General features: G+C 50.7%; 2 protein-coding genes and 2 long non-coding RNA genes across 4 annotated transcripts; 2 read left to right on the forward strand and 2 right to left on the reverse strand.

Annotated features, from left to right (window-relative positions):
• Positions 1-76: 76 nt before the first annotated feature.
• LOC134518786 (argininosuccinate lyase) lies at positions 77-8,567 on the forward strand. Its single transcript, XM_063341991.1, has 17 exons — positions 77-164; positions 298-360; positions 1,791-1,985; positions 2,823-2,906; positions 3,234-3,290; positions 3,548-3,645; positions 4,276-4,353; positions 4,775-4,852; positions 4,997-5,049; positions 5,388-5,450; positions 5,668-5,782; positions 6,447-6,531; positions 6,710-6,769; positions 7,030-7,113; positions 7,316-7,396; positions 7,773-7,879; positions 8,353-8,567. The coding sequence occupies exons 2-17, from the start codon at positions 349-351 to the stop codon at positions 8,501-8,503; spliced, it is 1,401 nt and encodes a 466-aa protein (XP_063198061.1). The 5' UTR covers positions 77-164; positions 298-348; the 3' UTR covers positions 8,504-8,567.
• On the reverse strand, positions 149-10,876 carry LOC134518787 (uncharacterized). The gene is made up of 6 exons (XR_010072059.1): positions 10,810-10,876; positions 6,694-6,763; positions 6,419-6,540; positions 3,605-3,745; positions 3,129-3,267; positions 149-494 (listed from the first exon to the last, which is right to left on the reverse strand). It is a non-coding gene; the product is annotated as an uncharacterized LOC134518787 (long non-coding RNA).
• A 2,213-nt stretch (positions 10,877-13,089) lies between these two features.
• On the forward strand, positions 13,090-22,365 carry LOC134518785 (argininosuccinate lyase-like). Its single transcript, XM_063341990.1, has 16 exons — positions 13,090-13,229; positions 15,255-15,449; positions 16,411-16,494; positions 16,822-16,878; positions 17,137-17,234; positions 17,861-17,938; positions 18,248-18,325; positions 18,758-18,810; positions 19,235-19,297; positions 19,515-19,629; positions 20,289-20,373; positions 20,552-20,611; positions 20,872-20,955; positions 21,226-21,306; positions 21,557-21,663; positions 22,137-22,365. The coding sequence occupies exons 1-16, from the start codon at positions 13,206-13,208 to the stop codon at positions 22,285-22,287; spliced, it is 1,413 nt and encodes a 470-aa protein (XP_063198060.1). The 5' UTR covers positions 13,090-13,205; the 3' UTR covers positions 22,288-22,365.
• On the reverse strand, positions 13,147-20,611 carry LOC134518788 (uncharacterized). The gene is made up of 4 exons (XR_010072060.1): positions 20,536-20,611; positions 20,261-20,382; positions 13,935-14,009; positions 13,147-13,274 (listed from the first exon to the last, which is right to left on the reverse strand). It is a non-coding gene; the product is annotated as an uncharacterized LOC134518788 (long non-coding RNA).
• Positions 22,366-23,220: the final 855 nt, after the last annotated feature.

Raw genomic sequence — 23,220 nt, forward strand, 5'->3', positions numbered from 1 at the left:
CGAAGGGGGCTGTGTGATGGGGGGGACCGGAGCGGGGCCGGTCCCGGGGACACCCCGCCCCGCCGGGGCGGGCCGAGCCACCAGCCCCGCTCCGAGGGATGTAAAAGCGGGGCGGCGGGGCCGGGGAGAAGCGAGCGACCAGCCGGGGCTGCACAGCCGAGCAGGTGAGCGGGACCGGGTGGGCGCCGGGGACGTGGGACTCGTTCCGCACCAGGAGCGGGACCGGGGAGCAGGACCGGGACTGGCACCGACACCAGGACCGGAGGCAAAGCCTGACCTCACCTCACTGTTCCACAGGTTGCACCAGTTGCCAGGATCGCTGCACAAACGAGCAAAACGTCGTCCGAAATGGCAGCCGAGGTGAGGGCGAACTTTGCTTCTCTGGTGGGGTGGTCTCGGGGTGCTCCAGTAGATGCGAACTCAACTGCATGGTAACCCCAGCTCCGCAACCTGCCAGGCTCCTTTGGGTGCTTCTCACTACTTGGTTTGTTTTCCTGGGGTTTAAATGGAGAAAGCAGCAGGAAACATATTTGCTGCAATATTTCTGATGACCCACCTCTGATTCTGGTGAAAACCCACAGTAGCGAAGATACAGACTTAGATACCTCGAAGATATACTGAGATACCTCTTCCCCACCCCAGCACTGGCCTTTCCCGCCCCATCCCCTCTGCCACTTGCCCCAGGGGACTGGTTTCCCAGCGAGGAGCTGCAAAACCTTTGCTTTTTCAACTCCGATTTCAACCCCTACGAAGCTCCTACTGGCAAACCTGCTTCAAAAATAGAATAGTGCCTACACCCTGCCCTCGGTTGGACTGGATGATCTTAAAGGTCTCTTCCAACCAAAACGATTCTATGATTCTCCTGCTCTCAGGCTGGCTGGTTCAGACAGTCTCTGGGCAAAGGGCTGCCTGGTTCACCAGCCCCAGCCCCGCCGGCAGGTGGCCACCGGACCCGGGACCGGCCCCGGTCGCCGCCCGCTGTCCGTGGTAGCCCGGCGCTGCGCTGCTTCAGAGACCTTCTCGGGGGTAGCTTGACGCCGTGGTGTTTTGGTTTTTTTCTTTCCGTTTCATTTTACCCTAACATTTGTAATACTGAAAGGTACCCAGACCTCCCTGTCTGGAGTCTACACCTTATCCAGTTTTGTGCTAATCTCATGCCAAAGTTTGCAAGAACATCGTGGACTCTGGAGATGCTTCAAACGGTAACTTCAAACGCTTCATAGTTACAGGACTGTTTTAGAGCACGTGGCTTGTTTTAGAGCTGTGCCCCACAGCTCTTTGTCAACCAAATATTTTCATATAGCCTCCCTAAAAGAGTGGGGTTTTTTAATTATTATTTCAAGTAACAGTAGATACTAGCTGTCACTATATCCCTCACTCTCTTTATGTATTTTTCCCTGCCAAGAGACTACCACAGAGGGAGTGATCAGCAGCTGCCTTAAAAGACAGATCCATGCTGATCTTGCACCATATGCCCTGATATTAATTTTTAAGGACAGGCCATACTCTCTCCAGAGACCTGCAGGAGTAAAGTACCTTGGAGGACTCCTGAGCCAGCCCTGACACCTCAAGGGCTAAATTCTAGTGACAATGACATGTTCTCTGCTTCTACAACTACTTGCCAAAGCTCTTAAAGTCCACGCCTTTTATGCTTAATAGTACAGCAGAGAAAAACCATTCCTGAGTATGTTCTCAGTTTTACTTGGATAAAGAGTGGGACAGACATTAACTGATTTTTAGGGGATATATCAGTAAGTTTTGAACATGCCTCTTAACTTCATTACTTGCAGGGGGATAAAATGTTGGGAGGAAGGTTTGTCGGAAGCACAGATCCAGTCATGGAGATGCTCAGTGCTTCCATTACCACTGATCAGAGACTGGCTGAAGTTGATATCCAGGGGAGCATGGCGTATGCCAAAGCCTTGGAGAAGGCTGGGATCCTATCTAAAACTGAGCTGGAGAAGATCCTGAGTGGCCTGGAAAAGGTATTTATTTCTTCATATCTGTAATGCATGCTGGAATGAATGGCTTCTTATCTGACAGCATCTGTAGTAGCCTCCCTGAGTTGCCCTCAGTACACTTGGAGGCATTCTGGGCAGGGGATTGATGCTCCAGTTGAATTCCCGCTAAGGGCACCAAAGCCCGGCAGTAGGACGTGAACCAGCTGACAAGCCCCCAGTGACAGCCTGATGCCCCGATGTGCACATTGTCAGTGCTCAGTAAGGCAGCCCCGCTGCCTCGGTGAGGTGTGCTCAGTGTGCCCACACTCCTCCTCAGACTGAACATTCACCAGGAATTGTTTCAGTATGAGGTAGGACTATTCTTTTTCTGCTGGCACGTGGGATCCTTTTGAGGCTGGCTGGCTGAGTTAGTAGGAGGCAATGCATAGCATTGTATAGGGGTGAAGAGAAGTCAGCAGCTAAGCGCTTTTCTAAAACATCCATTGTTGTTGCTCACCCAGCATGGACGCTGGTGACTCTATACAATGTTCGTATAGGAAAATCTTTGTGGCCGATGCTAAAGCAATCACTGACGTTTCAGCTCACTTTCCCATTGCACTGCGTAAATCCTCCTGTGGCCATAACGCTGCAGGATCATCACAGGTGGAGAGATGAATCCCACCAAGTGCAGCATAGAATATCAGGATACAGCAAGCAGCCAGCCTTGGCCTGAAAGAACAGGAGTGTCAGAGCTCACATGAGACCCAACACTTTCATTTCCATTGGGACAGCAGACGTTGGTATTTGCTGGGGACAATTTCAGCCCTCATGCGCAGCAGGGTACGAGTAGTGGCTGACTGGTGTTTCTGCTGATGTTTGTAGATCTCTGAGGAATGGTCTAAAGGAGTCTTTGTGGTGACCCAAACTGATGAGGATATCCACACTGCCAACGAACGCAGACTAAAGGTTTGGGTCCTCTAACCTCTTGTTCCTGTTCCTCTATAGCTAGATCTGCTTGACGTTAAGTGCGTGCACCTCTTTCCCACTGTGAAATTCCTCTGGACCTTGTGGCACTGAAACCCCAGGTGCACAATCAAGTGTCTCCAAGACCACTTTTGTGGAAGGGGCACTGTACAAGCATAGAACCCCAACTTGCCCTTCCCGAGAAGGGATCCCATGGCTACTCACAGGATCCTAGAGCCGAGTCCCTTCCAGGCAGGGAGGAGGTCTGCTCAGGCGGAGTTTCCTCTTTAGATACAGAGACACTGATTGAAATCCTCCTCTTGTCCTCAGGAGCTGATTGGAGACATAGCTGGAAAGCTGCACACTGGAAGAAGCAGGAATGATCAGGTATGTACAGAATCTTTTTTTTTTGCCTTTGTACTCCTCCCCCAGCCCATTTCAGGAGACCTCGGACCAGAATGGCTTTGGCTGTCTTCCTGGAGAGCAAGATATAGTGGCATTACCACATCAAAATGACCAAACGATGAGAGGAAGATGCACCGTCCCGTCCTACAGAAGAAGGAGGAGTTCACTTTGCAATCAAAGTGGCCAGTCACTAAGTATGTCCCTTTCTGCTTTGACTGACTGTGGCCAATCTCATCCAGGTTGTGACTGACTTGAAGCTCTTCATGAAGAACTCCCTCTCCGTCATCTCCACTCACCTCCTGCAGCTCATTAAGACCCTGGTGGAACGCGCTGCCATGTAAGTCCTTTTCCACATCCCCCAGCCTTGGTCTTGCACGGGCAGGAGACTTCTAGGCTTGCTCTTTGACTGACGCCAACCAGGGCAGCAGCAGGGTCTTCTGCGGAGGAAGTTACAGGCAGGCAGTGGGTGACAGCACAGGGAAAGACAACGGACCCTCTTTCTCCACAGTTCATGTCACAGAGACCTTCCTCTTCCCCCAGTGCGTCCTGGCAAAGGAATTGAGGTGGGAGGTCCACACAAGACTTTAGAAGGTGCCAAATCCATCTGAAGGAGTGGGGAACTTTAACGTGTCTCATGTATGAGCAAAGCCCAGCTGTGTTCAGTCCTGTCTAACTCTCCTCCTCACCAACCACACTCCCAAACGGTGGTGGACAGGGGAATCTGCCTGACACAGAGGGATTACCGTACCAGACAAGTTTCCAGGGAGGCCTGGGCAGACACACTGGACGATCAGGACCATAAACCCGGTATACTTAGGTAGCAGGTGACAGGGAGAGGAAGACATAAATAAAAATCAGCACCAACACAGGCTAAAGAAGTTCTCTTCATGACCTTGCCAGGAAACCCTGGAGTGTTCCTGCCACTGCCCTCTATCCTGCTCACCTCTTTCTCTCCTTTCACATGCAGAGAAATCGATGTTATCTTGCCTGGCTACACCCACCTGCAGAAAGCTCAGCCCATCAGATGGAGCCAGTTCTTGCTCAGGTAACCACCTTTCACACATGGCTGGAGGAAGCCTAGAAGTGCACCATCCTCTGAGGGGGCAGCCTGGGGTGGTGACAAACCAGCGCTAACCTTGCAAACTGGAACAGAAGCTCCCCATGTTCCCGTGTGGCTCTGACCAACCTGGGACTCAAGCACTGAGTGGGCAACGGATGCCAACTCCCTGTACGCTCCATCCCTTGGCCAGAGTTACATCTCAGCTAATGGGGTCACATGGAGAAGCTTGTATGGCTGCTAGCTGTTCCCCTTCTAAGGGCCTGAGTGCCTAGTCTCCATTTCAAGCCTTTTCTGTTCAAGAGGGCTTTCCGGGCTCCAGGCGTGTCAGCATACTGCTAGGAAAGGAAAGTGACATTTTCTGACTTCAGGTGCTTCATCTCTTATGACTTTTCATGTCCTTTCCTAGCCATGCTGTTGCTCTGACCCGTGATTCTGAGCGCCTGGGAGAGCTGAAGAAGAGGATCAACGTCTTGCCTTTGGGAAGGTAAAGTCTACCGTTTGTGTCGTCACAGGGCCTCGCTTTGCTCTGCAAAGTCTTCAGAGGTGCCTTCCCTGCTTCCTAGAGCTTAGTTTTGGTTGGAGTGTGCAGGCTATCACGCGTGACTGGTGTTTCTTTTTCCCCTGGCAGCGGTGCTCTGGCTGGCAACCCACTGGAAATTGACAGAGAGCTTCTGCGTAGTGGTAAATGTCTCTCTCTAACTGAGTGGCCCAGGAGGGAGGGAAACATTAACACATGTCTCCCAATGGCACCGTAACGCACTGTCCTGGAGCCAAAGCCTCTCTTTTATAAGGCTTCTTACTGCAATGCCTGTGGGGTGGGAGCAGGAAGAGCCACCTCTGCTGCACGCTGGATGCTTGGGGCTAATAACAAATACCCGAGTCAGTGTAACACTTAGATACGTTTGTGTTCCTGGGGACTACTTGAGGGCTCACAGTCACTTGCATGCTGGGGCATCCTGCTGCATTCAAGCTCCAGAAATGCCAAGCCTGACCTCCTCTGTCCGTCACCTTCCTTACAGAGCTGGACTTTGCCACCATCAGCCTGAACAGCATGGATGCCGTTAGCGAGAGAGACTTTGTGGGTAAGCACAGCTCAATCACTTCTTCCCACCACTGTTTTCGAAGCAGGCTTCTGAGACCTTCCCAGTAAACCCCCTTTAGTAAGGGGACCGAAATCCCTCACCAGGAGTATTTATACAGAAAATGTGTTTGCTCATGTTTAAACTCCAGTCAGGGCTCCCTGGGTTGCCAAGCAAACAAGCACCTTTTTCACATACTGACTTCCTGCTTTCTCTGCAGTGGAATTCCTCTCTGCTGCCACCCTGCTGATGATCCACCTCAGCAAGATGGCTGAAGATCTCATCATCTACAGTACCAGCGAATTTGGCTTTCTGACCCTCTCTGATACCTACTGGTAGGTTTCTGATCTCTGGGGAGTAATTCTCCTTAGCTGTCCTCACCTGGGAGAATGAGACAGTGGTTGGGGTCTCCCTGCTGCACAAGGCTGACACAGCATTAGAAAGCTGGCAGAAAGGCAGCCTTAAGGTGAATATTCCTCAGTAATGACCACTTATTTCTCATTCTGGCAACTCAACCAAGCCTGCATTCAGCAGACGCTCCTCCTCCCCAGCAACTGCTGGCAGAGAGAACTTCCTCCTCTGCTGGGAATGCCAGCCAAAGCCCTTCCTTGACTAGCCGGGTTTGCAATCCTAGCAGACTTCCTGTCTCTCAGGGTGGCACAACCACAGCCCTCCCTCGCCCAGCTCACAGCAACACTTAGCCTGGCCTGTTGATACCAACACTGGAGGAGCTTGGGGGCAAGCTTCCTTTTTGCCTCCTCTTTGAGAGGTGGGGTGTGTGGTAGCTCCAGGCAAGACTGCAAAAACAAAGGCTCTGCTTTGGCAAAATGAGAAATTCTGCACACTCAGTTTTCCTACACCCTAGGAAGGTGTCCAGGGAAGGGGGATCTATGTGTTACATTTGGAGGGCTGGCCCAGTATGCTGCATCGTCTATCTTAGCCCATGTCTGTAGGACAAGGGTTTAACTCACCGTTACCCTGCACACACTTTTCTTTCAGCACTGGCAGCAGCCTGATGCCTCAGAAGAAGAACCCCGATAGCCTGGAACTGATCCGCAGCAAAGCTGGCCGCGTGTTCGGACGGGTGAGCCTGCTAAAGAAAGAAGTGGGGTGGGGAAACTGCTCAGACTGGGGCTGAAGAATCTGCTTTCTTCATCAAGAAGAAACCAGCCAAGGGTCTGCCCAGTTTAGACTCTGAGCCTCTGCTGGGACAAGGTGCTGCTTTTCCTAGAACTCACTGCCTCACCTGTTTCTCTCTGCAGCTGGCTGCTATTCTCATGGTTCTCAAAGGACTCCCAAGCACCTACAACAAGGACCTGCAGGTAAAACACGTGTTAGTTTTCGCTCCATTTCTCTGAGCAGACACAGCCGTCTTCTCCTCTTGAGCAGTCTTGCCACTACATTTCCCTGCTTGTGTGTGGGATGCGGAGGAAGGGGCTGAGGCACGGCAAGCTGCAGTTGACACCCCAGCCATAGCAGAAGCCCCTGGGATGACACGCCTGCTGTGATGGCCGGGCTGCCTTTGGGCTTTTGGGCTGCATCAGGTTGGCTTAGAGCAATTTCCATCTCTGTTCTCACGCAGGAGGACAAGGAGGCCGTCTTTGATGTTGTGGACACCTTGAATGCTGTGCTCCAGGTTGCCACTGGAGTGATTTCTACCCTCCAGGTAAGGCTTCAGCCGCTCATTATTGAACACGGTTGGTGGACACATTCTGTGAGTGAAACGCATAAGAGAGCTCTACACTGGTCCTAAGATGAAGGCTCTTCAGTGCCTCACCCACACTGCTCATTATGGCTCCCAATGGCAGCTAATGTGTCCCCAAGGAGGAGTTGATGATAATGTCTCACTCTGACCCTCCTTTCTGCAGATCAACAAGGAGAACATGGAGAAGGCTCTGACCCCTGAGATCCTGTCATCTGATCTGGCTCTCTACTTGGTTCACAAAGGAGTAAGTATCAGAGGAAGACTTGGAGCTCTGATTTCGTTGGATGCACAGAATACTGCTCAGTGAGGGCCTGAGATGAGGCCTTCTGTTCTGTCCCCAGGTGATGAGCAGTCTGGGTCAACAAACACGAAAGCTGGAAACCCATTTTTTACATGTATCCCAAGTAGTGGAACTGCTGCCAGGTGGACCTGGTAGTAATTTACAGGTGGAGTTTTACCTCCTAACACCTCCCCTCTTCACATCCCAGAAAACCCAGATTCACATGGCATTACCCTAAGCGAAAACAAGCCCACCAAAACAGACAGCACATCCATTTTTTCCTTTGAGGCTGCACCCCAGTTGCCTGGTCACTGACTGCGGCCTCTGCTTCTCACTGCAGATGCCATTCAGACAAGCCCACACTGCCTCTGGGAAGGCCGTCCACCTTGCCGAGTCCAAAGGCATCACCATCAATAATCTCAGCCTGGATGACCTGAAGAGCATCAGGTTTGTATCACTAATATTTTGCCATGACCCCCCTCAACAGACAGGTATCAGCCTCCCTTCGTATGGGCCTCCTTATGGTGCCCTTCCCCAAAATGCCTGGACCAGACAGCACCCCAAAATCCTCCTGGCCTGAATATCAATGCAGCTACTGCTGGGCCTCAAGTAACCGAAGGGGACAACATCACTACCACGCAGCTCCATGGGCGCATGGGCAGCAGCCATCGGGAGGGACCGGAGGAAGCTCCTCCTCCAGAGGAGTTTGGCTTAAACTCCCTCGCGCTCCCCTTGGAGCCGACTCTTTGGTCTGCCACGAGCAGCTACTGCCAGGCACTAGAAGTGCAGACACAGGGCTGCAAGAGGCCTTTCTCCTTGGAAAAGGGCTCTGTCTCCACTCTCTGCAGGCACTGAGCGTGTAAAGCCAGCCCACGGCACCCGGCCCTCTCCACTGACACCTCTTCTCTTTGCCTCCCCAGCCCCCTCTTTGGCAGCGACGTCTCCCAGGTCTTCAACGTTGTCAACAGCGTGGAGCAGTACACGGCCATGGGTGGTACCGCCAAGAGCAGCGTGACTGCCCAGATCGAGCAGCTGAGGGAGCTGCTGAAGAAGCTGAAGGAACAAGCTTAGAGTGTGGGGAGATATCCCGTGAATGCAGCGTTGTGCCTATCACACTAATCTGGAGTTAATAAACACTGGGGTGTATGTAGTTCACTGAAACTCCTGTCTTGCGTCTTTCTTCTTAGGGGCAAGATTGGGCCGGGATTCCTCATCCCTCATGAGGCTTGGGGAAACATTCACTAGTGTGAAAGAATGAGGGCTCTCCCCTCCCTGGCAGTGGAGATGGTTTATGGGGTGTTCAAGCTCTCGGGGACTGGTAGGCAAAGAGCGTCTGTCTACAACACGAGACCTGAAAATGCATCTCCTGAACAGGAGGGTGGTGGACTAGGGAAGTGATGGTGCCTTTGTACTCGGCACCACTCAGGGGTGAGAACACACCTCAAATACTGTGTTCTGTTTTGGGCCCCTCGCTACAAGAAAGACATTGAGGTTCTGGAGCGTGTCCAGAGAAGAGCAATGAAGCTGGTGAGGGGTCTGGAGCACAAGTCTTATAAAGAGCAGCTGAGGAAATTAGGGTTTAGTCTGGAGAAAAGGAGGCTGAGGGAGACCTTATTGCTCTCTACAACTACCTGAAAGGAGGGTGTAGCGAGGTGGGTGCTGGTCTCTTCTCCCAGGTAACAAATGACAGGACGAGAGAAAAGGGCCTCAAGTTGCACCAGGGGAGATTTCGATTGAATATTAGGAAAAATTTCCACACCAAAAGGGTTGTCAAGCATTGGAACAGGCTGCCCAGGGACGTGGTTGAGTCACCATCCCTGGAGATATTTAAAAGATGTGTAGACGTGGTGCTGAGGGACATGGTTTAGTAGTGGACTTGGTAGTGTTATGTTGACAGTTGGTCCTGGTGATCTTAAGGGTCTTTTCCAACTGAAATAATTCTGACTCTACGCAGCACAAGGCTGGATCCAGCAGTGCCAGAACAGGCTACACAATGTGCTGAGGGAGGCTTGTGGGTGTGCACAAAGAGGGATACCTGATACTGAATCTGTAACACATGCCACATCTCCAGCTATCGCTGCCCTCCTCACAGGAGTATACTTGCCTGCCTGCCTTCTGGCAAGGGGGATTAAGTGGCCAAAAGAAGTCTCCTCACCACCTGGCACCTAAATTTGCGTAGTCTTAGGCAAGGACTTGGCCAGCAGGTCAACCCACAGGTCATTCCAGCCCATCACAAACCCACCTTTGGCTCTGGTTTCCACCAAAGCACAGGGGTTGCATGGCCCCAGGTCAAGTTTTTTCCTCTGTGTGACCCAGGCCAAGCTAGCCGGGGCAGAATGCTTGAAAAGAGACTGGCGTGGCTGGCTCCCTCGCACAAACCTTATTCTATCTTCCGTCTGTCCTTACAAAAATATAACCAGAACAAAGACCAGGAAAAGCCTTACTTGGGGAATGAGAATGCAGCAACCTCGTGTCTTTCAATGGATTAAAACATTTGATTAAACAAACACTCAAAACATTATTCCCCACTATTGTTCTGAAGTGATTTCTGGATGGAATATGCCTGCTACTTGATTCAAAAGGCAGAGAAAGAACAGTTGTCTACAGGGAAGGTGGGGCGATTTTCATTAAGCTCTAAATCAGCTTGAACCTGGCACCCACAGCACAGTAGCGCTAGTTTTGTCATGGGCAATCTCTTTTCTGTCAGAGCATTTTAAAGCTGGCGTCTTGCTCAGCACCCTGCCCCCCACGCTAATGCAGCAACACGTTATTGACTCAGTACTGCAAGACTCGGTAACCCACACAGGTAATGGCAGTAGCGCAAGCATTGCCTCGCCGCGTTTAGGTTAAGTACTAACTGCCATGAGCTACCTCTCTTGCCATTAATGAAGTACCCCAAAAGACACAAACTGCTTTCATCCTACCTTTGTAGCGTTTGTGCTTTAAACATGTGGGAGAACCAGCAACAGAACTTCCCCTTCTTCAACACTTCCCCCCAACTTCGGTCTCCCTTTATTCTGGCCCTAAACCCGATCTGTTCTCCTGGCATTTAAAGAACCGCACATTTCAATTACCACTCCATAAATCTCCTTTGTTTTTGCTCTGTTACTTCCTGCTCTGTTTCTGTTTTGGCACTTGTGTCTCCCTCTCCAGATAGGTTAGCTGTGGCCAGGAAATCACTTATGCGTATTTAGCTGACAAAAGAACGGAGCAAGAGAGGGAGGGGACACCAGTACCCAACACCAACAGAGTCAGAAGAAGGGATATCTCCTCATCTCCACCCTACAGGTTTTTTTTTCCCCCTCCCACAAGCTTTTTTGATCCATGCCACTCCCCTTTTTTTTCCCTATTTGTATTTTCCAGCTCCTGCTCAGTACCTTCAGTGGCCTCAGATGAATAGATTTTCTCTCGCTGCCAGCAGCAAACGTCTGGCGTTGTTCCTCCTGACCAGTGCTCAGCAACACAGGGCCCTGCTGAACTGAAAGCAAAAGGGAGGTTTTACCAGATTATCACATGTCAGTTTCCTACTCAAATGAGTAGTTTATGATCACTGGTACTTCCCACCCATCCACCCTTTTCTTAAAATTGTGAAATAATTTAGATTGGGAGGGACCTGGGGACCTGTGGAGGTCTCTGAAGCTCCACAGACATTACAGGAGTGTGTGGTCCACAGTATCTTCAGACTTTCACCGTCACCCTACTATGACTCCTGGTGATTTGGGATTTTAAAGCCCTGTCCCTTACCACAGGAAGATCTGTATAGACAAAAGGATCAGTGGCTTGGATTTGATTTTAAATACCTGCTCCATTACAGATCGCAGGAAGGGAGTTAAACCAAGAATTCACGTAGGCTGATCATGAGCTACTGAGACTCTCCCCAGACGGCTACGTAATTCTGATCTGACACCCAAGCAGATAACAAACCTACAGAAGGGCTTTTGAAACATTACAAAAAGTAGTGAACTCTTCACTGGATCCCCCAAAGGAAAAGATCTCTAACCAGCTTTTACACTCTGGAAAACTCCTACTGAATATTTTGCCTCCTAAACAAATCACTGTGCCTGGTCTCTTTATCCCCTAGCTCTCTATTGATGAGCTAATAGCACTTCTCTGCCACCACAAGAGAGCTGTGAAAACAGATGCACTGCGTGACTGCAACGTCCCCTGCAGGCACCATGGGTGAATTTGAGACAGCAATATCCCAACGTGTCCATCGAGACTGGACTCCCCTTTGACAGGGGCAACACAAACCAACTCATCGTGATTCTTCAACCATTTCTGCTCCTCACGTTACAGAGAGATACACATACAGATAAGTGGAAAAAATACAAAGAGGCCTGGAACTAATGGAACAGAAACCGAAGCTTTCACTGTTATATTTAACTATGTAACACTGTTTAAATACAGGTAATATTAAGAAATCAAAGCTGTCAGCTACCACACATACATAGGGTTAATGATATGAAAACACAAATAGCAAAACAGATACAGGGGAACTCTGAAAGTGCAACAGAGGTCCCATTTTCCCTTTTGTGGGAAAAAAGGACCCTGTGGGTCACAAATAGTCTATTAGGGAGAGGTGCCAGGACCAGCGGGGGTACCCTCTCACCCCTCCTGGCCACAGTGCCTTGGGCACCCTCTGCCTTCCCTTTTTCACTTGGGGCAATTTCTGTACAGTTTCTTCAGAGAGAAAGCTGTGCCATCTTTGCACGGGTTGTGCATGTTCCACATAGCCAGGTGAGCCCGTATCACAAACACCACAAGGGAAAGCCTCTCGCTGTATATGATTCATTCTGAATGTAAAGCTAGTCCTTAATATTTTGCCAAATACTGACCCCCTGTCTAGCCCCCATAAAAGACGAACGTGTCAAGAGAAGCATCAAAAATTAGGAACTTCAGATGAGGAAGGAATCTGGCAACAAAATGGTTCAAAGAGCTTTCTCAGAGAGATGCTCTGTGCATCTGCAAGCCTGAAATTCTGAAAGGGATCAGGGTCATTATCCCAGAAAAAAATGATCATAAGGGAACTGTATGAGAAGCACTGAATTAATAGCTGGCTATGAATCCAGACAGAGAGTTTGAGCCTTGTTTTGGACTGATATTGAAGGCAGCACACTGGAAACCCAGATGCAAAAGTACTAGGTCATTCAGGCTGGGTAGCCAGAGGCTGCCTGATGCTAGCCATGTCACTCGCCTGCGTCCCCTCCACTACAGAAAGCAGCATGCCCTAAACCTGGAATCCCACTGTGCCCTCGACTTCATCTTCAACTCAGAAAGGGGGTGAATAGTAGGACAGAGAAGAAGATAGGAAAGACAGGGAAAGACAGGTGGACTAGCTCCCTTCCTACCTGAATTATCCCATAGTCCCGTGACAACAGGGCCAGAGAAAAACCCAAAAGGGGACAAGAAAACTGGGATGTACTTCCCGCACTCGCTCAAAGGCTCTGACAGTGCACAGGGAAAAAACTATGCCGCAGCAGCACACTCCCTCAGGCAAAGCAGAAACATTCCTGCGCTGCGGGGTGCTACGGGGAGGGGGGACCGGAGCGGGGCCGGTCCCGGGGACACCCCGCCCCGCCGGGGCGGGCCGAGCCGCCAGCCCCGCTCCGAGGCGTGTAAAAGCGGGGCGGCGGGGCCGGGGAGAAGCCAGCGAGCAGCCGGGGCGGCGGGGCCGAGCAGGTGAGCGGGACCTGGGACCGGCACCAAAGCCTGACCTCACCTCGCTGTTCCGCAGGTTGCGCCGGTTGCCAGGATCACTGCGCACACCAGGAAAATGTCGTCCGAAATGGCAGCTGAGGTGAGGATGAACTTTGCTTCTCCGGAGGGGCAGTCTGGGGGTGCTCTGGCAGACGTGAGCAAAACTGAGTTAAAAATCTAAATCCCTGCCATTTCCTCCAGGCTCTTCCCTGGGAGAGAGAAATAACCAACGGGGTTCGTTCCTGCCGACTTGCATTAGGCAGGACGTACTTTACAGCAGCTTGTGTAAACACTTCTCTGTACAAAAGCTGCATTTTCAGTTTCCGTGCTTGGTAGGCGAGATGTGACTAGTCGTCTTGGCAAGTCACGCTTTCTGCCTTCCAAATGGCCACTACCACCCTGGCCTCCTCTGCTCCAGGCTGCAGAGAAGGGTCCATCAGCTGCCAGACCATACTAGCCACTTCCCTAGTCCTAGAGCTAGCTAAAGTTAATCTTTCAGTTTTGATTTCCCGATTGCAAATGTATCTGTTGCAATGTTTCTGCTGACCCTCCTTTTCATTTGGTGGAAACCTGTAACACTGAAGATACACGTAGATGTACCGGTTCCCCATTTAAGCGCTTACTTAGCCTCAGCTACTGGCCTTAACATTAGCATCGCCTGTGTCGTGTTCCTGCAGGCACCACATGCATGGTGAGGACCTCTAACACTTTTCTTTTTCAATTCTGATTTCCCCCTCTGCCTTCCCTCATCTTTTCTGACAAAGCTGCGCTAAAGATATCAAAAAACACGTGCCTACGCTCTTACCTCTGTAGGCTCTCTCCTGCTGTCCTCTCAGGCATGTTGTTTCAGCAGGGATCGGCAGACGTGGGGAGACAGTCACTAGGGAAAAAGTTTCTAAGGTTACTCAACAGTGCTTTGTCTGGCTAATAAAGCCCTGGCACAGATCAGTTTGCAACTGTCGCGCCAGCGCCTTGCTGTCCACGGTGGCTACGGTGCACAGCAGGAGAGACTGACAGGGGTGTTTAGATAATCAAGTAGATTCGTATTTACGCCCTTCCCCTTCCTTTAAATGTTCTCCCATTCCTTTTTTTGTGCACGCTAGAGCGCTTTTGAAATCTTGGATAAGTTGTAAGGTCTCTGCACGAGTAAAATTCCTACCCGTTTCAGTGCAAGTTTGCCAGAGTTAGGGCTTCAGGGGGCATCCTACCAGGGCAAGCAAAAAAGCTTCTGACCAAGTGACATACACGGCTCTTAGCTAGCGAAGCCATTCAGCTGCTGAATCAGTGGTGAAAAAAGCTTACACGCACCCTGCTGTGACGCACAGCTGGAATCATGTACCTGTCTTGGCTCACCCAGTGAAGTAGCCACGTAGATGACACATTCAAGTGCGTGAGGTTACTATACGCTTGGTCTGTGTAGAAAACCAACCTTTGTTCCTATGCGATTAAAAATTTCTTTTTCTTGATTTATTTTTCTGAACATTCCTGGTGCTGAAAGGAACCCAGAGCTCCCTTTCTGGATCCTGCACCTTAACCAGTTTTATGCTAAGCTTATGCCAAAGCTTGCAAGTACATCACGGACTCTAGAGATGCTTCAAACGATAACTTCAAAGACTTCATAATGTGGCTTGTGCTGGCCTAGAGCTCTTTGTCAATCAAAGAAAAATCTCTCTGTTAGACCAACAGCACAAAAAGGACTTAGAGAATACTAGCTTTCACTATATTCCTTACTGACCACTTTACGTTCCCCCCTGCTTTAAAAGGCTATGAAAGGATCGTTGACCTGCAGCTGCCTCAAAAGAGAAACCCATGCTGGCCCTCCAGCATATGCCCTGATACTCAGTTCAAGGACTCCCTGCAGAGTCCTGCAAAGGTAAAGTATCTTGGAGGATTCCTGAGCCTGACCTGACACCAAGGGCTAAATGACAGTGACGTGTTCTCCACCTCGTCAATTACTTGCCAAAGGCCCTGAAATCCAGGGGCTTTGCTGGTTGGTGCTACCACATAGAAAGGACAGAGCTGAACACAGCCTTTTTATTGGAGAACTAGATCACTGGACATTACATGCATAGGACCATAACTGAAGTTATTAGGCCTCTTTAGTTTGCTTCTTCCTCTCTCTCAGGGGGATAAACTTTGGGGAGGAAGATTCAGTGGAAGCACAGATCCAGTCATGGAGATTCTCAACGCTTCCATTACCACTGATCAGAGACTGGCTGAAGTTGATATCCAGGGGAGCATGGCGTACGCCAAAGCCTTGGAGAAGGCCGGGATCCTATCTAAAACCGAGCTGGAGAAGATGCTGAGTGGCCTGGAAAAGGTATTTCTTTCCTTCACAAACTGTCATGTGTGCTGGAAGAAATGGCTTCTTACCTGACAGCATCTGTAGTAGCCCCCCTGTTTGGTGTACCAAAAAGCATCTTTAAATGTCCTCATGTCCTATTCCTTAGATCTAGGCATGTGCTGAGGTGCTTTGTGAAAGGGAATGCTGTACGAAATCACGGACATGGCAGGCCCAAGTGTACTGCACTTGGTACAGTTGGAATCATTCTGGGCAGGGGATTGATGCTCCAGTTGAATTCCCGCTAAGGGCACCAAAGCCCGGCAGTAGGACGTGAACCAGCTGACAAGCCCCCAGTGACAGCCTGATGCCCCGATGTGCACATTGTCAGTGCTCAGTAAGGCAGCCCCGCTGCCTCGGTGAGGTGTGCTCAGTGTGCCCACACTCCTCCTCAGACTGAACATTCACCAGGAATTGTTTCAGTATGAGGTAGGACTATTCTTTTTCTGCTGGCACTTGGGATCCTTTTGAGGCTGGCTGGCTGAGTTAGTAGGAGGCAACGCATAGCATTGTATAGGGGTGAAGAGAAGTCAGCAGCTAAGCGCTTTTCTAAAACATCCATTGTTGTTGCTCACCCAGCATGGACGCTGGTGACTCTATACAATGTTCGTATAGGAAAATCTTTGTGGCCGATGCTAAAGCAATCACTGACGTTTCAGCTCACTTTCCCATTGCACTGCGTAAATCCTCCTGTGGCCATAACGCTGCAGGATCATCACGGGTGGAGAGATGAATCCCACCAAGTGCAGCATAGAATATCAGGATACAGCAAGCAGCCAGCCTTGGCCTGAAAGAACAGGAGTGTCAGAGCTCACGTGAGACCCAACACTTTCATTTCCATTGGGACAGCAGAAGTTGGTATTTGCTGGGGACAATTTCAGCCCTCATGCGCAGCAGGGTACGAGTAGTGGCTGACTGGTGTTTCTGCTGATGTTTGTAGATCTCTGAGGAATGGTCTAAAGGAGTCTTTGTGGTGAAACAAAGCGATGAGGATATCCACACTGCCAACGAACGCAGACTAAAGGTTTGGGTCCTCTAACCTCTTGTTCCTGTTCCTCTGTAGCTAGATCTGCTTGACGTTAAGTGCGTGCACCTCTTTCCCACTGTGAAATTCCTCTGGACCTTGTGGCACTGAAACCCCAGGTGCACAATCAAGTGTCTCCAAGACCACTTTTGTGGAAGGGGCACTGTACAAGCATAGAACCCCAACTTGCCCTTCCCGAGAAGGGATCCCATGGCTACTCACAGGATGCTAGAGCTGAGTCCCTTCCAGGCAGGGAGGAGGTCTGCTCAGGCGGAGTTTCCTCTTTAGATACAGAGACACTGATTGAAATCCTCCTCTTGTCCTCAGGAGCTGATTGGAGACATAGCTGGAAAGCTGCACACTGGAAGAAGCAGGAATGATCAGGTATGTACAGGATCTTTTTTTTTTTGCCTTTGTACTCCTCCCCCAGCCCATTTCAGGAGACCTCGGACCAGAATGGCTTTGGCTGTCTTCCTGGAGAGCAAGATATAGTGGCATTATCACACCAAAATGACCAAACGATGAGAGGAAGATGCACCGTCCCGTCCTACAGAAGAAGGAGGAGTTCACTTTGCAATCAAAGTGGCCAGTCACTAAGTATGTCCCTTTCTGCTTTGACTGACTGTGGCCAATCTCATCCAGGTTGTGACTGACTTGAAGCTCTTCATGAAGAACTCCCTCTCCGTCATCTCCACTCACCTCCTGCAGCTCATTAAGACCCTGGTGGAACGCGCTGCCATGTAAGTCCTTTTCCACATCCCCCAGCCTTGGTCTTGCACGGGCAGGAGACTTCTAGGCTTGCTCTTTGACTGACGCCAACCAGGGCAGCAGCAGGGTCTTCTGCGGAGGAAGTTACAGGCAGGCAGTGGGTGACAGCACAGGGAAAGACAACGGACCCTCTTTCTCCACAGTTCATGTCACAGAGACCTTCCTCTTCCCCCAGTGCGTCCTGGCAAAGGAATTGAGGTGGGAGGTCCACACAAGACTTTAGAAGGTGCCAAATCCATCTGAAGGAGTGGGGAACTTTAATGTGTCTCATGTATGAGCAAAGCCCAGCTGTGTTCAGTCCTGTCTAACTCTCCTCCTCACCAACCACACTCCCAAACGGTGGTGGACAGGGGAATCTGCCTGACACAGAGGGATTACCGTACCAGACAAGTTTCCAGGGAGGCCTGGGCAGACACACCACACTGGACGATCAGGACCATAAACCCGGTATACTTAGGTAGCAGGTGACAGGGAGAGGAAGACATAAATAAAAATCAGCACCAACACAGGCTAAAGAAGTTCTCTTGCCAGGAAACCCTGGAGTGTTCCTGCCACTGCCCTCTATCCTGCTCACCTCTTTCTCTCCTTTCACATGCAGAGAAATCGATGTTATCTTGCCTGGCTACACCCACCTGCAGAAAGCTCAGCCCATCAGATGGAGCCAGTTCTTGCTCAGGTAACCACCTTTCACACATGGCTGGAGGAAGCCTCCTCTACCCTTGGGGCCCTGCTCAGCTGGAGCCTAGAAGTGCACCATCCTCTGAGGGGGCAGCCTGGGGTGGTGACAAACCAGCGCTAGCCTTGCAAACTGGAACAGAAGCTCCCCATGTTCCCGTGTGGCTCTGACCAACCTGGGACTCAAGCACTGAGTGGGCAGTGGATGTCAACTCGCTGTATGCTCCATCCTTTGGCCAGAGTTGCCTCTTGGTCCTTGCGACATTTTCTGACTTCAGGTGCTTCACCTGTCATGATGTTTTTCTCCTAGCCATGCTGTTGCACTGACCCGTGATTCTGAGCGTCTGGGAGAGGTGAAGAGGAGGATCAACGTCTTGCCTTTGGGAAGGTAAAGTTTACTTTCTGTGAAACGCTAAAGTCTCACTTTGCTCTGTGAAATGGCTAAGGAGCAGATCTTTATGTCCCCTGAACCACTGGGGTTTGTATGCCATTTGCGCTGCATAGCTGTGGGGGCACAAGCCTTGCTTCTCTCACCAAAGAGAAGACTGTTCTAAAGAGAAGACTCTCACCACAGAGATACTGTTCTTTCCTGAAATCAAGAACTACAAAGCTTTCATCAATCAAACCTTCTTCTTTGGAAGAGATCTTCTGGTTTAGTCCAGAGTTGAGAGTTTGCTGAGCCTCAGGCCACACTGTGTGACACCAGAATGAACTGTGGGAGGGAAGCCTTCAGAGAGGTGTCATTACTGCCCGCGAGAGCTGTTTTGGTTGGAGTGTGCAGGCTATCATGCGTGACTGGTGTTTCTTTTTCCCCTGGCAGCGGTGCTCTGGCTGGCAACCCACTGGAAATTGACAGAGAGCTTCTGCGTAGTGGTAAATGTCTCTCCCTAACTGAGTGGCCCAGGACTAACCATAATATCTGGGAGTTGGGGAAGCATTGATACATCATCCTGCTGTTATTTTGGATGTGTTGTAGCCTTTTAACGTAGGGATAGAGGGTAATAAATACAAAAAATGAATATGATCTGATGCTCCATGATGGAGGTGGGAGGCAGCTCCTAATGACTCCGTAAGCCAGAAGGATTTTTACAGTAGAAGCCTGTAGGGTGGGAGCATAAACAGAACTACCTCTGCTGCATGCTGGATGCTTGGGGATAATAACAAAACCCTGCTCAGCATGTTTGTGTTCCTGCGACTACTCAAGGGCTCACAGTCACTTGCATGCTGGGGCATCCTGCTGCATTCAAGCTCCAGAAATGCCAAGCCTGACCTCCTCTGTCCGTCACCTTCCTTACAGAGCTGGACTTTGCCACCATCAGCCTGAACAGCATGGATGCCATTAGTGAGAGAGACTTTGTGGGTAAGCACAACTCAATCACTTTTCCCCACCACTGTTTTCGAAGCAGGCTTCTGAGACCTTCCCAGTAAACCCCCTTTAGTAAGGGGACTGAAATCCCTCACCAGGAGTATTTATACAGAAAATGTGTTTGCTCATGTTTAAACTCCAGTCAGGGCTCTCTGGGTTGCCAAGCAAACAAGCACCTTTTTCACGTCCTGACTTCCTGCTTTCTCTGCAGTGGAATTCCTCTCTGCTGCCACCCTGCTGATGATCCACCTCAGCAAGATGGCTGAAGATCTCATCATCTACAGTACCAGCGAATTTGGCTTTCTGACCCTCTCTGATGCTTACAGGTAGGTTTTTCATCTCTGGGCAGAGAGCCCTTCCCTCAGTCCTTCCTCACCTGGGAGAATGAGACAGTGGTTGGGGTCTCCCTGCTGCACAAGGCTGACACAGCATTAGAAAGCTGGCAGAAAGGCAGCCTTAGGGTTAATATTCCTCAGTAATGACCACCTATTTCTCATTCTGGCAACTCAACCAAGCCTGCATTCAGCAGACGCTCCTCCTCCCCAGCAACTGCTGGCAGAGAGAACTTCCTCCTCTGCTGGGAATGCCAGCCAAAGCCCTTCCTTGACTAGCCGGGTTTGCAATCCTAGCAGACTTCCTGTCTCTCAGGGTGGCACAACCACAGCCCTCCCTCGCCCAGCTCACAGCAACACTTAGCCTGGCCTGTTGATTTGACCTATGGAGAGGCTAGTGGGGAAGCCACCTTTTTGCCCCCTCTTTGAGAGGTGGGGTGTGTGGTAGCTCCAGGCAAGACTGCAAAAACAAAGGCTCTGCTTTGGCAAACATGAGAAACTCAGTTCACAGCTTTCCTACACCCTAGGAAGGTGTCCAGGGAAGGTGGACCTACTTATCACCCTTGGAGGGCTGGACCAGTATGTTGCATGACCTGTGTCAGTAAGGACTGGGGGTCTTACTCACCGTTACCCTGCACACACTTTTCTTTCAGCACTGGCAGCAGCCTGATGCCTCAGAAGAAGAACCCCGATAGCCTGGAACTGATCCGCAGCAAAGCTGGCCGCGTGTTCGGACGGGTGAGCCTGCTAAAGAAAGAAGTGGGGTGGGGAAACTGCTCAGACTGGGGCTGAAGAATCTGCTTTCTTCATCAAGAAGAAACCAGCCAAGGGTCTGCCCAGTTTAGACTCTGAGCCTCTGCTGGGACAAGGTGCTGCTTTTCCTAGAACTCACTGCCTCACCTGTTTCTCTCTGCAGCTGGCTGCTATTCTCATGGTTCTCAAAGGACTCCCAAGCACCTACAACAAGGACCTGCAGGTAAAACACGTGTTAGTTTTCGCTCCATTTCTCTGAGCAGACACAGCCGTCTTCTCCTCTTGAGCAGTCTTGCCACTACATTTCCCTGCTTGTGTGTGGGATGCGGAGGAAGGGGCTGAGGCACGGCAAGCTGCAGTTGACACCCCAGCCATAGCAGAAGCCCCTGGGATGACACGCCTGCTGCGATGGCCGGGCTGCCTTTGGGCTTTTGGGCTGCATCAGGTTGGCTTAGAGCAATTTCCATCTCTGTTCTCACGCAGGAGGACAAGGAGGCCGTCTTTGATGTTGTGGACACCTTGAATGCTGTGCTCCAGGTTGCCACTGGAGTGATTTCTACCCTCCAGGTAAGGCTTCAGCCGCTCATTATTGAACACGGTTAGTGGACACATTCTGTGAGTGAAACGCATAAGAGAGCTCTACACTGGTCCTAAGATGAAGGCTCTTCAGTGCCTCACCCACACTGCTCATTAAGGCCCCCAGTGTCAGTTGCTCAGGAAGTCAGAGGGTCCTTTCAGAGCCAGATCCTTTCTAGATTAAGTCCCCTCACTGTGACCACTAACGTGTCCCCAAGAGGAGCTGATGATAGTGTCTTGCTCTGACCCTCCTTTCTGCAGATCAACAAGGAGAACATGGAGAAGGCCCTAAGCCCTGAGATGCTGGCTACTGATCTGGCTCTCTACTTGGTTCGTAAAGGAGTAAGTATCAGAGAGAGACTTGGAGCTGTGATTTCTTTGGATGCACAGAATACTGCTCAGCGAGGGCCTGAGATGAGGCCTTCTGTTCTGTCCCCAGGTGATGATCACTCTGGGTCACCAAACCTGGATTCACATGGCATTACCCTAAGCGAAAACAAGCCCACCAAAACAGACAGCACATCCATTTTTTCCTTTGAGGCTGCACCCCAGTTGCCTGGTCACTGACTGCGGCCTCTGCTTCTCACTGCAGATGCCATTCAGACAAGCCCACACTGCCTCTGGGAAGGCCGTCCACCTTGCCGAGTCCAAAGGCATCACCATCAATAATCTCAGCCTGGATGACCTGAAGAGCATCAGGTTTGTATCACTATTATTTTGCCACGACCCCCCTCAACAGACAGGTATCAGCCTCCCTTCGTATGGGCCTCCTTATGGTGCCCTTCCCCAAAATGCCTGGACCAGACAGCACCCCAAAATCCTCCTGGCCTGAATATCAATGCAGCTACTGCTGGGCCTCAAGTAACCGAAGGGGACAACATCACTACCACGCAGCTCCATGGGCGCATGGGCAGCAGCCATCGGGAGGGACCGGAGGAAGCTCCTCCTCCAGAGGAGTTTGGCTTAAACTCCCTCGCGCTCCCCTTGGAGCCGACTCTTTGGTCTGCCACGAGCAGCTACTGCCAGGCACTAGAAGTGCAGACACAGAGCTGCAAGAGGCCTTTCTCCTTGGAAAAGGGCTCTGTCTCCACTCTCTGCAGGCACTGAGCGTGTAAAGCCAGCCCACGGCACCCGGCCCTCTCCACTGACACCTCTTCTCTTTGCCTCCCCAGCCCCCTCTTTGGCAGCGACGCCTCCCAGGTCTTCAACGTTGTCAACAGCGTGGAGCAGTACACGGCCATGGGTGGTACCGCCAAGAGCAGCGTGACCGCCCAGATCGAGCAGCTGAGGGAGCTGCTGAAGAAGCTGAAGGAACAAGCTTAGAGTGTGGGGAGATATCCCGTGAATGCAGCGTTGTGCCTATCACACTAATCTGGAGTTAATAAACACTGGGGTGTATTATAGTTCACTGAAACTCCTGTCTTGTCGTTTCTTCTAAGGGACTTCATTGAGCTGGGCTTCCTCATCCCTCGTGAGGCTTGGGGAAATGTTCACTGGTGTGTGAACCTGGCAGTGAAGCTGGTTTATGGAGTGTCAAGTTCTAGAGACCCAGTAGGTAGAGAGCAGCAGGAGTGTCAGTGCATGTGTTGAGGGAGGCTTGTGCGTGCCCACAGAGATGCTTGGTACGACATCTGCAACACATGCCACATCTCACTCTCCTTCTAGGATTATGTTTCCCTGCCTTCCTTCTGGCAGGAAAAAAAATAAATCTCCTCTCTCCCTGACACTAGAACTTAGCCAACAGGTTAACCCGCAGGTCATCCCAGTCCGTCACAAAACCACCTTTGTCTCTCATTTACTCCAAAGCACAGAGTTGCAAGGTCCCAGGTCCAGCTCCTTCCTCTGTGTGACATGTGCCCTGATTTACCTCCAAGCTACCTGGTGCAAAGTGCTTCAAAAAAAAAAAAAAAAAAAGCCCTGGCACTGCATTGCTGTTGCCTCTTACAAAACTAATTTACCATCTTCCCTTCTGTCCTTACAGAAGTAAAATCAGAACGAAGACCAGGAAAAGTCTTACTTGAGGAATGAAGTGCCAGGAAGTCCCTGAGTCCCCTCCTGCTTACTGCCATGTTTCTCTGGTTTAGTACATTCATCTCACCTTCCAGCTAAGTTGGCTGTGGCAGGGAAATCAATTATGTACACTTCATTCAGGTGCAGAGGCAACAGCCTCAGAGGAAGGGATTACCTCCTCCTTCCCTCACGGTTCTTTTCTTTCCCCTCATAAGCTTTTCCCCCGTTTTTTCATACTGGGTCCGT

The sequence above is a fragment of the Chroicocephalus ridibundus genome, chromosome 7 (assembly GCF_963924245.1).
Source record: "Chroicocephalus ridibundus chromosome 7, bChrRid1.1, whole genome shotgun sequence".
NCBI lineage: Eukaryota > Metazoa > Chordata > Aves > Charadriiformes > Laridae > Chroicocephalus > Chroicocephalus ridibundus.